Source organism: Chenopodium quinoa, unplaced genomic scaffold, assembly GCF_001683475.1.
Source record: "Chenopodium quinoa cultivar QQ74 unplaced genomic scaffold, ASM168347v1, whole genome shotgun sequence".
NCBI classification, from domain to species: Eukaryota; Viridiplantae; Streptophyta; class Magnoliopsida; order Caryophyllales; family Amaranthaceae; genus Chenopodium; species Chenopodium quinoa.
The window spans coordinates 955,860-970,236 of NW_018744187.1; the positions used below are offsets into that span (position 1 = coordinate 955,860).

The 14,377-nt window shown below is 39.0% G+C and overlaps 1 protein-coding gene across 2 annotated transcripts; it reads left to right on the top strand.

Moving 5' to 3' along the window:
* The first annotated feature begins 7,663 nt into the window (after positions 1 to 7,663).
* Positions 7,664 to 14,009, top strand: LOC110694018 (ras-related protein RABF1-like). 2 transcript variants are annotated; one of them, XM_021871176.1, is made up of 8 exons: positions 7,664 to 7,811; positions 7,912 to 7,988; positions 8,104 to 8,217; positions 8,309 to 8,403; positions 8,497 to 8,602; positions 12,889 to 12,978; positions 13,087 to 13,173; positions 13,671 to 14,009. In XM_021871176.1, exons 1-8 carry the CDS (start codon positions 7,787 to 7,789, stop codon positions 13,713 to 13,715), a joined length of 639 nt encoding a protein of 212 aa, XP_021726868.1. In that variant the 5' UTR covers positions 7,664 to 7,786; the 3' UTR covers positions 13,716 to 14,009. The 2 variants fall into 2 exon arrangements, with proteins under 2 accessions (XP_021726868.1, XP_021726870.1); XM_021871178.1 differs by having other exon boundaries at positions 7,666 to 7,811; positions 8,134 to 8,217.
* The last annotated feature ends 368 nt before the right edge of the window (positions 14,010 to 14,377 follow it).

Sequence of the window (14,377 nt, forward strand, 5' to 3'; positions counted from 1 at the left end):
GCAGGCGTAATCTACGAGTCTCCTGAAGGGGACAAATTTGAATATGCACTACGCTTCAAGTTTCAAGCCTCTAATAATGAGGCGGAATATGAAGCCCTGTTAGCTGGCATCTGTATGTGTAAGGCGGCAGGGGACATGAAAATTGACGCCTACTCTGATTCCCAATTGGTCGTTAGCCAGTATGAGGGAAGCTATGAGGCAACTCATCCGTCTATGATCAAATATCTTCTGGCAGTCAAAGAAGAGGCTGGGGCACTTGAGGAATTCCATCTGAATTAAGTGCCTAGGTCGAAAAACAACCAGGTGGATGCATTGTCAAAACTGGCATCTTCCGCCTTCCATGATACGCCTCGGTCAGTATTTTGGGAAGTTCTGGAAAAAAGAAGCATCTATGAAGATCCCATTGGAATTCTTGACCGAAGCTCTACCTGGATGGATGCCATCTGGGCCTATCTTTCAGACAGTCGTCCTGAAGAAGCGAGTTGCAAGCTTCGAGTTGAGAAACGGAGAACTCTTCAAGGCGAGGTTTCTTAAGCCCCTGTTGAAGTGTGTCACCCCAGAAAAGGGGAAGGAAGTTCTCAAAGATTTACACTCGGGATTCTGCGCCTCCCACATAGGCGGCAGGTCCCTAGCCGTCAGAGCCAGACGACATTATTTTTGGTCCACTCTTGAGGCAGATGCCAAGGAGTTGGTGAAGAAATGTGACAAGTGCCAAAAATATGGCAAACTTATTCACCGTCCAGCTAGTGATTTGATGGCCATCCACAGCCCAATCCCATTTGCAAAATGGGGCATGGACATCCTAGGTCCTTACACGCCTGCTCTAGGCGGAAAGCGCTACATCTTGGTGGCTGTGGATTATTTCACCAAGTGGGTGGAGGCTGAGGCGGTTAAGAACATCAAGACCTCAGACGTAATTTCCTTCATCTGGAAAAACATTATCACCCGGTATGGGGTACCTATGTCTATGGTGTTTGATAATGGTCCTCAGTTTGAGACGCCTCTGCTAAAAACCTGGTTGGGAGATCAGGAGATCTCAAGCTGTTTTGCATCCGTCGGCCGGCCCCAAGCAAACGACCAAGTTGAAGTTTTCAAGAAACTCATCTCAGACGACATTAAGAAGAAAATAGAAAGAGCCGGTGGCTTGTGGGCAGAAGAGTTAATCCATGTCCTATGGGCCATCCGGACAACAACAAAGGGGGCAGCCGGTGAAACCCCATTTCTCATGGTTTGCGGTGCTGAAGCCGTCTTTCCCATCAAACATTACGAGCCGAATCTCAGAGTCATGCTATATGATGAAGAGGCAGTCTGGGAAGCAATGCGCCTGGCATTGGATTCACTCCCAAAACGCAGGGGCAATGCCGCCTTGCGTCATGAGATTTACCGTTTGAGAATGACCAGAGCCTACAATAAGAAAGTACACAAGCGTCCCTTAAAAGTTGACGACTTAGTGTTACGAAAAATGGAGGCAACCGGTAGGGCCAATGAGCTGGGAAAGCTAACTCCAAATTGGGAAGGCCCCTACCGGATCTATGAAGAAGTAAGGAACGACACCTACCGCCTGGAAACTTCAGACGGCAGGCGCCTGCCTAGAACTTGGAATGTAGACAATTTGAAAAAGTACTACTTCTGAGAATGTAAATTTTTTGTAAACAATGAGTCAATTAATGAGAATTCGGACTTTGTTTGCAAACTGGTTTTGTTTTTCCGCCTGGGTAATACCCAGACGGATTCTTTATTTAACTAACTAAGTTTGACACTTAGTAAAGATTATAGCTGCTGAACCACCTGGGTAGTACTCAGATGGATTTTTTATTTATTTTACTAAGTTTGACTTAATAATTGTCTGTTGGCCTGGGTAATGACCCAGACGAATTTTCTGTTTAACTAACTAAGTTCGACACTTAGTGTAATTCAATAACGTTCGGCCAATGCTCCGATTAAAAATTAAGCACAAAAATGCTTAGTGGCTATACAACCGGTCTCAAACAAGACCAAAGGCTAAAATGGCCGGATGGTTGCTCATTTTATAAAATCGCCTGTCCCAACATGGACAAAGGCGTCCGGCGACACCCCTCCGAGTGCAATCGTCGCAGAGAACAGACTATCTGTCGGTTCTACGTATCTATGCAGACGACAAAAATTGCATGACCAAATTGGTCTCATAGCCGTCTGACCAGAATGATCTGTGAAGAACGATCAAGTTACCGAATACCGGATGCCCTGGGGCATCATTCGGTCACCGGATGAAGTTCTCACTTAGGTTATTTATTCCAAAGTTGCACTTGTTATCCCAATTAGTCAATAGAATTGTGCAATGGCTATGCAATCTCCACCAAGACGGACAAACTCCGTCTGGTTAGTGACTGGAACGCCTGTTGGGGTACGGCTCTGCACTTAGTTTGGGGCAATCACTATTGTGATTGATTGACTTACGAACGTATCATGCTCTTTGCAGCATCAGACGTTCCTATGTCAATCAACCAACTCCATTTGAAACCAACAACACAGCCGTCCAGGGGCAAGGACAACCAGACTTTTGATAAGTTCGGCAAAGAATCGCCGCACGCTTTTGATAAGTTAGGAAAAAAATGTAAAAATTGAAATTCGCAAAAATTGAAATTCAAACGCAAATGCAAAATGATCAAAACCGAATCAGTCGGTGCATTCCATAAAAGTCCACCTAACCAAACGGTTGTAGTGGATCAAATGTTAACCGGACCCCGTCCGGGAGAAAAGAGAAATTGTTAATTAACCCGACTTCATAGCCGGTAAATACAAAGATACTCGGCACGCAGGCCGGAAAAGTGAGTTTTGGCATACTACCGCAGAAAAGAAAAAATAAAAACAGAGATTGGCATACTGCCGCTGAAAGATCACTTCTGGCCTGCAGGCGGTGCCTCCTGGTCCTCTTCCTCATCATCTGAGGGAATATTTTGTGCTGCATCTGGACCAGGTAGCTTAGGCGCGAGGGGCTCATTGTTGGAGTTAACCCAGGCATCAAAGGACTCAGGCTCTGGCTCACCTCTATCTCTCAAGTACACCACGTACTCGGCATAACTGTGAGCCAATGCCCAGATGTTGTAATCCGTGTCTGGGTACAAGGCAGCCCAGGCGATCTTCATGCGGGCGTCATTGTCCGCATCACTCTCAGCAACCAGGCGGTTTTGCTCCGCCTCCAGGGTTGCTGCAAAGTTTATCTGAGCATGAGCAGCCTCCTTCTCCAGCCTCTCAACCTTGGTCTTCAGGTTGGTGTTCTCTTCAGAAACACCTTGAAGTGTGCCAAGGTCCGTCTGGGCCTTCTTGAGCGCCTCGTCAGCCTTCTTGGCGCTCTTATCTGCCTTTTTCGGGGCCTCCTCCGCCTTCTTCTAGACCGTCTCAGCGTCGCTCACACGCTGGTTGGCCGTCTTCAGATCCGCCTCCAGCTGCTGGATTCTAGACGCTTGTGTCATTATGATTGCTTTAGTTTCAAGTTCATTTACGATAGTTGAGTATAAAGCAACATTATCAGCGTCTGTGGCGGACTTCTTGGCCCCTTTTTACCTCTTCCCGTTTGCGGGAATAAGGACGCTTGAGCCCGTCTACCCGCAGCATAGCCTGCAAAAAAGCAAGCGGTATTAGTATGGCAGGCGAGGTAAAGCACTGGGAAAAAATTAAATTGTCAAGTCTCTTACCTCAGCCAGAAGGGATAGAATGCATTCAAGATTGAACGTCTCTATCCCCGGGATGTTGCCTTTATCCCTCTTGCGGACGACGCCAAGCATGGCCTTGGCATGCTTCTGGACGTCTGGCCAGCGGGGAGATTGATCTACACCATAATCAATACGAGATGAGTGCGAAACTAAGGCATCACCTATCTGTTGCCGACCGTCTGAGGATGACGTCTGTTGGGAGTGGGATTTCACCCGCAAAGGCCACCCCAGCTCAAGCGGGGATTCAAAAGGGTTCTTACCTTCAGAGTCGGCCAAGAGGGAACTGCTTGCAGGCGTGGTGAACCCCCCGGTTGCTGATACGGGGTTGACGAGGTCGAGGCCCATATAGGCGGCAGGTCCCTAGCTGCCAAGGCTAGGCGGCTCTATTTCTGGCCTACTCTGGAGTCGGATGCCATGGAAATGGTAAAAAAATGTGACAAGTGCCAAAAGTTTGGCAAGCTCATCCATCGTCCGGCCACAAACCTGACGACCATCCACAGCCCAATACCCTTTGCCAAATGGGGCATGGACATACTTGGGCCTTACACAATTGCTCTAGGCGGCAAGCGCTACATATTGTTAGCTGTGGATTACTTTACCAAGTGGGTAGAGGCGGAGGCGGTCAAAAACATCAAGACAAAATATGTCATTTCCTTCATCTGGAGGAATATTATCAATTGTTTTGGGGTGCCCATGTCTATGGTTTTTGACAATGGTCCTCAATTTGAGACGCCTCAACTCAAGACTTGGCTGGGAGACCAAGGGGTCTCAAGATTCTTTGCATCGGTCGGCCGGTCTCAAGCAAACGGCCAGGTCGAAGCCTTCAATAAGCTAATCTCAGACGGGATTAAAAAGAAAATTGAATGGGCTGGTGGCCTTTGGGCGGATGAATTACCACACTTCCTCCGGTCCATCAGAACGACTGCTAAAGGGGCGACTGAAGAAACCCCATTCCTCATGGTGTATGGTGCAGAAGTTGTCCTGCCCATTGAACACTATGAGCCGACTCTTCGAGTCATGTTATATGACGAAGGAGTAAACTGGGAGGCCATGCGGCTGGCATTAGACTCACTTTCAGAACTCAGGGGGAATGCTGCCTTGCGCCATGAGATTTATCGTCTGAGAATGACACGGGGTTACAACAAAAGAGTACACAAGCGTCCTCTCAAAGTGGGGGACTTTGTGCTACGGAAAATGGAGGCAGTCGGTAGGGCGAATGAGCAGGGAAAGCTAACCCCAAATTGGGAAGGCCCCTACTGAATCGAGTCTCATCCACTCATTCTAAATCATTGCCAAAATAAATTTTAGGAATTAGAATAGAAATCCTCCCCACTGGAGTCGCCAAAAACTGTAGGGAATATTTCAAGCATTATCCCAAGCTTGAACCCCACTGTGATCATACACTTAAGTATGGTGGCGTCCAAAGGGAAGGAAGCTAGAGCAAAAGAGTCGCCAACAGTTTTAGAAACTTGTAAACCGTTCATAGGGTGAAGGTTACACCCCTTCACGATCCATGAGATCGTCAACTCCAATAGGTCTGGAACCATGACTGTTGTTCGGGGATAAGGGTACAAATCCAATCTTAAAGAGAAAGAACTCACCCTATAAAATAGGCCTCTACTTTATTCTTCTCATATTCATGTGCGCTTTCTGACTAACATGCAATCAATGGATTTACCCTAAACCTGTTTAATCTATGCTGGTTGAAAATTAATGCACAAATAAAACTATTATTGGCGATCACTTGAATTATAATCATATTAGCCCTAAACAAGATTATTAATTATCTTATTAAGCGTGATTACAAGTACAAATTCCCTTTAAACATGCACAAAAGGTGTGATCAAGAAATAATAATAATAATATCAAGCAACATAATAATATTAATAATAACCATAATAAAAATAATCATTTGAAATATAAAAGCATAATATCAATAGTAAGATCCTAAGCATGATACTAACAAGATTTATAACAAACCCTAGCATGTCACTAAACATTGAAGAACAAAGATTTAACCCTATCATGATACTAACATGATATAAGAAAAGAAATAGGAAGCATCATAGAAATCATAATTGATATAAGAAACTTAATTATTACCCTAAACATGATACTAGGAAGCAATAAAACATCCTAACATGATACTATGATCAAAATAATAACCTAAACATGATTTCTATATCAAAAGATCAATTAAAACAATTAAATTACTTACTTCGATGCCTCTTATCTCTTTCTAATAACAAAAACATACGTTAGTAACTTCAAGGAAAAGAATAAACAAAACAACTAAATTAAATAATTAAAATAGAGATTTGGGACCAAACCCTCAAAAATATCAAACCTTTCACGTCTAGGGCGAAGACAACTTCGAACTTGGAAGCTGTGTCTAGTGCTAATATATGAGGAATTATATTTGTAAAAAGGCTAGGCTAGAAAGAGGGAGAGAGAATAAGCGTAGCTTAGAGAGAGAAAAGAATTAGAGAATTCTGGTTATTGAAAAACGGAGGTCCAAGGACCTTATTTATTAGAAAATAGTCCGGAATTGATAGAAAAGAATCAGAGTTCGAAAAGGAATAAAACACCCTCCTGTCGGCTGCCGCCAACGACAGAGCTCGTCGCCAGGCGACGGACCTGTCGTCAGGCAGTGCAAGATATTTCAACGCTTTTTCAACGCGGAATCCACTTCTCGATAAAATTGAGTCTTAAATTTGTGTTAGGGGTAAAATCGTATTTTCATATAAAACACTTATTTTATTCCAAGTAAAACTCATATATCTAATTATCAATCCTAATTCCTTTAGGATTTAAGAGAACCTTCTAGAAGACTATAATCAATCCTAATAGCTTTAGGAATGATAATCAATAATAGGCCCTCCTCTAGATCATTGGGCCGTATATAAGAACCAAACCGGTCCCAATTCAGTATTTTGGCCATAATTTCCTCATTATTCATCGGAATTGAGCTTATAATATATCGTTGGAAATCTCTTTTCGAGCCCCATCCAACTACACCATTATGGGATCCTTGTTATGGACCAAACTAAACTGGACTGACTATTTTTATAAAGTAGAGCAGGTTTTCGAAAACAGAAAGAAGGGTTTTTAATAAAAATTAACCACAACATTAAACTTTTCACACTTCACTTCATTCGATTATGATTCGATGCGAAATGTATTCATCACTGGGTTTGATTTTGAGGAGATACAAATGGTGTCTACAAGTAGTTGTCCAAAAATGGCCTTATCCGTAGGGTAATTCTACATAAAATTTCCTATTTAATTCATTTGCTTAACTAGTGGACCCAATATATCATATTTTATTAATTTCATACTAGTATTTAATTCATTTGCTTAACTATTTAATTCATTTGTTTTTACCATTTTTTATTCTTTCACCTACCGAACTAACTCCATATTTAATTAGTTTCTCCAATTTCTCTTTGGGACTATTTTCTCGTTCTTAATCTACTTGATCGGGGCTTTGCTTTGCTCCAACACTTAAGCTTTCACCCAAGGTATTTGGCTACTCAGCTTGAAGCAGGAACAGAGAGAAGGCTCCAATCCAGCGTGCCCTGTTTGGTGGTAGCGTTAGAGGTACCGGCTAGTGTTTTGACCAGTCAAAACACTACTAGAAAAAAAAAATGTTTGGCAAAGTAGCGATTCCGGTAGCGGTTAGCGATAGAGGTAGCGTTTAAGTAGCTTTTCTCAAATGTTAAAAATAGTAGCGTTTAGAAGTAGCAGGTAGCGTTTGACAAATTTTTATTACTTTTTAAACAATATTTATATGAATTTTAATATATTTTAATATTGCAACGACTATTTTTGCCAAACACTCATACTATCACCCGTTACCGACTACTAATTGACTGCTACTCGCTAATTGCTAACTTAACAATACCCACTGCTCCACCATTAGAAGCTACCCGCTGCCACTATTTTGCCAAATTGGACCTTGGTATATGTTATAATTTGTTGTCAACCAAAATTATAGAAAAACTAGAGTTGGGCGTAGAATATTTCCCATTGCATTCATAGTCCGCCATCTCAATCCCCAGTTTCCCATTTCTGAAGAGACCTTCAACGCCCTAATGGGTTGCGCATCCTCTGCACCTGGTATATCATCTTCTTATACTCTACTTTTCTTCACACTCTGATTAATTCTTGATCTAATTTATTCATATCAAAACCCTTAATTTGGTTAATGTCATGGCAGATAGAACTATTAGAGGTCCAAATGGTCTTAATCCTGGCACTGAGGGTCTTCCCGATGCCAAAAATTTGAAAGTTAAGGTAGTTTTTCTTGCTGATGTGAATTTGGTGCCATTGAATTTTGATTTTTCTTTGATTAAGTAGCAATTTTTTGTTTTGGGTATTGTTAATTTTAGCTGAATTTGGTGTAATTGAGGTATTTTCTGATGCTAATGGTGGTTTTAAGCTCGTGCTTCTCGGGGATTCTGGTGTTGGAAAAAGCTGTATTGTTCTTCGTTTCGTACGTGGTCAGTTTGATCCTACATCTAAGGTTGAACGAATTGATTTCTGTTTAAATTACTTTATCTTGATTTGAAAGAGATTGTGCTGAATTGTGTTCTAAATCTTTGTTTGATGTTAAGGTGACTGTTGGAGCATCTTTTCTCTCGCAAACAATAGCATTGCAGGACTCAACTACTGTTAAATTTGAAATCTGGGATACTGCTGGGCAAGAAAGGTATGCTGAATTTCGCAGAATGTTATATGTTATTTAATCTTGTACTATTATATGAATTTTTTTTTTTTTTTATTATTTTTTTTTTGATGATAGGTATGCTGCGCTTGCTCCACTTTATTATCGAGGAGCTGCAGTTGCAGTTGTTGTATATGATCTAACAAGTCCTGAGTCATTTACTAAAGCTCAATATTGGGTAAAGGTACAATGTCTTGACTTACTCTTTTTTTTCTTAAGTTACTTCTACTCAATCAATGAACATGTTTAGTTTCATTTATTATAACTTGTTATTTTGTAAGTTACTTCTATTCTATCAATGCACATGTTTAGTTTCACTTATTGTAACTTGTTAGAGGAAAGAAGTCATTTTTTGCCCTTAATTCTATTTTTATAATTATGTTTTCTTGAGAAACAATGGATTCATTAAATGGTATATTGGTATCCAAATTGGCTGTTATGTAGTATGTTTGGAAACATTTCCTTAGGTTGACTTAGTGTATAGCCACAATAGAAGGGCTATTGGAACTTGGAACAAATGTGGGGCAATTCAAACACAAAGTTTTATAGTGTCTTCAATTACTGCATTGGGATAGACAATAAAGTTGTGCATCTGTTGCTCATTGAGATAGAAAGATGACATCAGAATGCTATAAGAATTAGTATAATAGTCAAGATGACATTGTAGTTTTTGATGCAAAAGTTTTACGGAAAATTTAGCAAGAAATCAAAGGTGGGGGAAAGTATGCCCTACCTTCTTTATGGCCTTTGGAGTAATTTAGCTCTATCACATCTTGGCATATTTTGAGTTTTTCCTAATATGTAGCTTTAGATGCTTGTTATTTTTCAACTCAGGCCTCAAAAAGCACATGCAAATGCTTAGTCTAGTTCTTTAGTATTGGGCCTCAGTAGTCAATTGAGACCATAAGGATCTAAGACTGCGAAGATGAATGATTTGTTTCGTAGTTCATCAAAATATATAAGAGGCCATAATAGGAAACTCAGCAAAGCTATGCTCTTAAGTATAAACTTATCCTCAGAGGTATTGCCTTGGTCATTTGAGGTTCATTTAATTGCTTTAGCCCGTCTCCATGAGGTGCATGGTGCATCCGCACCTGCTAGGCTGCTGCGTATACACTGATTCATCTTTTATAAATTGCGAAAAAATAAATAAAAACATATTCTTTTTAACTTATGTGATTTTGTAAGGGCTCTATTGAGTTTCAATGTTCTCATTCTATTGATCGGCTGACCTAATTTGTGTTTCCCAATAATAAAAGCAGTCTATTACTCCCTTTGTCCCTAATTGTTTGCTCCACTTTCCTTTTTAAGGTGTCCCTAAAAGTTTGCCCCATACTACTTTTGGCATGTTTTCCGACTTCCACTCACTCTATCTCTCTCCTCATTGTTATTTGTGTCAACCCATGTGCACCAATTTTTGCCCAAAGCCTTAATAAAGTAGATTTATAGTTTGGGGCAAACAATTGGGGACAGAGGGAGTATGAGGTGATCTTTTATCTCTTTCAATCCCAATTCAAAGAAAGCAAACTTGTATAAATTTTTTGCAATATAAACAATCTCAGTATTTGAAAACACGAAATATATCATTTGGAAGTTGCAGCTAATATGCTTTGTATAGGCTTAAACATTTTTGGCAATTTTAATAAGAACAAAAATTATGCACTATTTAATCTATCTACTACCCATGCTCACTTACCTTTATACTATTAAGATTATAAAAATAAACAAAACTATGTGAGCAAATGAACATTGTTATGAAAATGCGATGGTAATATAAAATAACGTGTGCTGATTCAATAAGTGAATCAATGTTTGAAAAGGTGCGCCTAAGGCGTGCGCTAGGCACTGAGGCGTAAGGTGCTAAGGGTCATGCGCCTTTTGTGGTATAGGCGAGGTGATTTCGATGAAGCGCAGCTTAAGGCAAATTGAGATGCATTCCTAAGGCGCACAAGGTTTTTTTTTATTAGAATTTTTTTGTATTGTTTATTATATGCGCCTCACTTCAATGAGGTGCGAGGCGCACCTTAGGCGCAAAGAACTCTAAAAAGCCTTGGTGCGCCTTTGAGCCTTTTTGCATCCTTGTCAAACTACTTGCTGGCTCCATGTTGCTACTTGATTCATTTTGTTACATAGTACATACTTGAATCTTGTTTGAATGAAGCTTGCCAAAACCTAGCTAGCTAACAAGTTGATCAATCCTTGCCACATATTAAATTAATACACAATCATATTTAAGTTGTTAAGACATAATATATGTGTAGAACTCATTTTTTCGAACGAACTAGTATTTCTCTCACCCTTTATCAACCAATCCATTATTGCAAATTTAGCCAAAATATATATATATTTTTAATATAAGTTAGAATTTAGGGGATTTAGAATAAGTTGGAACAAGATTTTTTTACATGAAATGTAGTTTTATCACAACGAGAGTCAGTTGGGGATTTAGTGACATTTGATGGTAAAGAAAGTCTATGAGTGATTGAATACTTGTATACGAATTTGCAAAAGAATGGAATCATTAACCAAGATGTACCCACATGATTAAGCCTGGTTGGCTCAAATGGAGAATTGTGTGTTCTTTGCATACGTATGAAGTTTAAGGGAAAGTTTTATCGCGTGGCTATGAGACTAGCATTGTTATATGGGTCAAGCATACATGAAGGATCATATTAGGAAGATGGGAGTAGCGAAGATGCGTATGTTGAGATTGATGTGTGGGAACACTTTGAAGAATATAACTAGAAAATGAAGATATGAAGTGGAAAGTTAGCATTGTAGACATTGAGGATAAAATGTGGTGAAGCGTTGGTTTAGGCATGTCAAGCGGATAAGAAGATGCACCAGATTGGAAAGTAGAGGGTTGGGATCAAGGGGATTTTTGAAGAGGTAGGGAATGATCAAAGATGACTTGGAAGGAAGGAGTTACAAAAGGACATGAAGTTGGGTTTGCCAGACAATATAACGTTTGATACAAGGGAGTGGAAGGGGAGAGGATCATATTAGCAAGTACCGGAGATATTTGAGTAGCTGACCCCATTCTTGTTTATATTTTATCATAAGACAAAAGTTAGTTTTCTTTGCTTGATGAGACGTTTTAGATGCTCTCCCATATCAAATTGTTCTGGTTAAAATCAATTGGTTTTCAACATTTCCATCTTCTAGCTATTTTAATTGATTTTATACGGGATATTAGCTCTGAAGTTTAAAATTTTACTTTACTCAAATCTTTTTCTGTTGACTGCATATGCCCGGAGTTAGATTTTTTTTTTTTTTTTTTTTTAAGCAAACCAATGTTCTTTTCACAATGGGCCAGGTTTGGGACTCAGAAGTCAAAGGATTTTATATCCTAAAACTTGGATTAAGACTACAAATTTGTTGATCAGTATATAGAACAATCGGGGAATGTTTTGCATAAATGAAACATTCATGAGAGAGAGACATATATTGGTAAAAGTCAATAAACCTAAAAACATGGCATCTAGATAGTTATAAGATATATTTTTACATATGTTTGTTTCCATATCATGCAATTAAGACCATTAAGTGCCTAAAATCATTCCTGCATACTTGCATAGATATGTCAACCATGAGCTCACTATACAAATCAGGTTTGGAGAACGTGGTTGCTCAGTTGCTCCTTACAACTCATCAAGCTAATTATCAACCTCGAGAGAAAATAACTATACTTAATGTTGATGACTTGCTATTGGCACACACCCTCATGGAGTTGTTTGAGCTTAACTTTAGATGTTCTAGATTGGAATTAGGAGTATGTTGAGGCTGTTGAGGCCTCATTTAAGTATCTCACCAACTGATTGCATACACTTGTACTTATTTGGGTTGTGTTCTATGGAACTCCTTTTGCATAAGTTTTAGAATAATTTCTCATATTGAGTTTTTAACTATAAGAGCATAGGTTTTACCTGCTATGGCATGCTTAACTTGAGTCTCGCTTGCCTGCCCTTTTCAGTTTTGTTGATTACTATTACTTAGCCTGAGGGAGCCAAGTGTGGGTGAATATTTTGCTTTCTTTGTGAGAGATTTTTGTATATGTTATCTTCACATGCCTATCATTTATTAAGGCTGCTCTAAGAAATGATTATTCATCCATGGATGCCATGGATAGTTTGCAGGACCTTGGGAGATCATGATGTATGTAGGTGTGTATCTAACAACTTAAGTTGAATGGATTGGTGTTATCAGAATGAATTGAATGGAGTGGTGTTGTCAGAATACACCGGCATTCCTGAATCTATCATTTTCAATGCTGATTGGGGAGAGTATAGAACATGGAGCAAAGTTTGCTTCTATTATTATCCTGTTCTTAGACATCAAGGTCTTGTGTGATCTTGTTATGACTTATATGTTATTGACAATAGTTTCTGCCATTCTGGATGCAAAACATTGATGGCCTTGTTGAATCATCATCTAAAATTGATATTTGCATTTACATGAATGATTCTGCAGGAATTGCAAAAACATGGGAGTCCTGATATAGTCATGGCTTTGGTTGGAAACAAAGCTGATCTTCTAGATCGTAGAGAAATTCCTGCTGAGGTGAGTTACTGTGATAGGTTTTGTATGTGTTGCATACAAGTATCCTTACATTAAGCTTGTGTTTTTTTTCCTCTTTTTTTGATTGGTATTCCATATTGGTATATGAAGGAGGGAATTGAATACGCTGAGAAGAATGGGATGTTCTATATTGAGACCTCGGCAAAGACAGCTGATAACATAAATCAACTCTTTGAGGTACATATTGCAACATAAATCTTTAAGCTGCCTTTTTCTCGTAGTATGTTGTGGACTCCCAAGTGTTGATTTTCTGTCAAAGTTGCCTGAAAATCAGTTGAACTGTCAAAAAAATTACTTGTTATTTAATTATTAAAATGCGTTCATAAATTTACCCTTTTTATATAACATATACTAATGTTTAAAGATGAAAACTTTAAGTCATTGTTGAAGACCATTAACATATCAAAACTTAGATTTAAGGCTATTAAACATTAACATATTAATTCTTAAATCTGAATCTGATAGCTAGTTAAGGCTGTTTACTTTGGAACAATAATTTCTAATGCTACTAGATTTAAACAAGTTCAAGAAGCTTAAATTAGGAAAAATAAGTTAACATATTAATTTTTATTTTTGTCGCATCTAGAAAACTAATAGCAATTACAGATCAAATACATCTACATCTTTACTAGTTTAATGTGTGACTTGAATTGACATATGCGGTTCTGCTGTAGGAAATTGCTAAGCGACTTCCTCGGCCTGAATCATCATCATCATAGTTGGACCAGGGAAGAACATTCTAACAAATGGCAAAATTTCAAGAATGCCACCGTTGTATAAATTTCCAATATATTTATATGGTATGTTTAAGGTGATTGTATTGTCATTAGCAAATTGGATTTTAAGTTGATGTACAGCCAGTCACAAGAGTGGGATGACTTAATGTAATGCATAACCTTGTTAATTTCTTTTATCATCTGATATTCATGGTAATTATTTGTCAATAATACTGTGGACTTCTGGATATCTGTTGAATAAACCCCTCTCTCGGCTAGTTCCTTGTGTTATGATAATCAATATGTCCTGTAATGCATATTTCTCCGTATTAATGATGGTTTCATCAGAATGCTCTTCATAATTTTGCAGTTTGACTCTTCTTTTCGCAATGCTGAATGGTAAGGCTTTAAGAAAATAAGACTGAGATACATTTGCAAAATATAGCATGCCTTTTCACTTTTTGATTGTGTTCACACACCAAATTCCCTACCTACCTTTGTTCACATGTGATATCAACTATTGTTACGACACCTTTTTTTTTTCTTCACATTGGCACTTTTGACATACTCCATCTTATTATTCTCTTAAATGGTGCAATATAAGATCGGATGTGCAAATCGCAAATGTTGTGTAAACTTGGGAGATTCACTTCTTAGTCAATAGC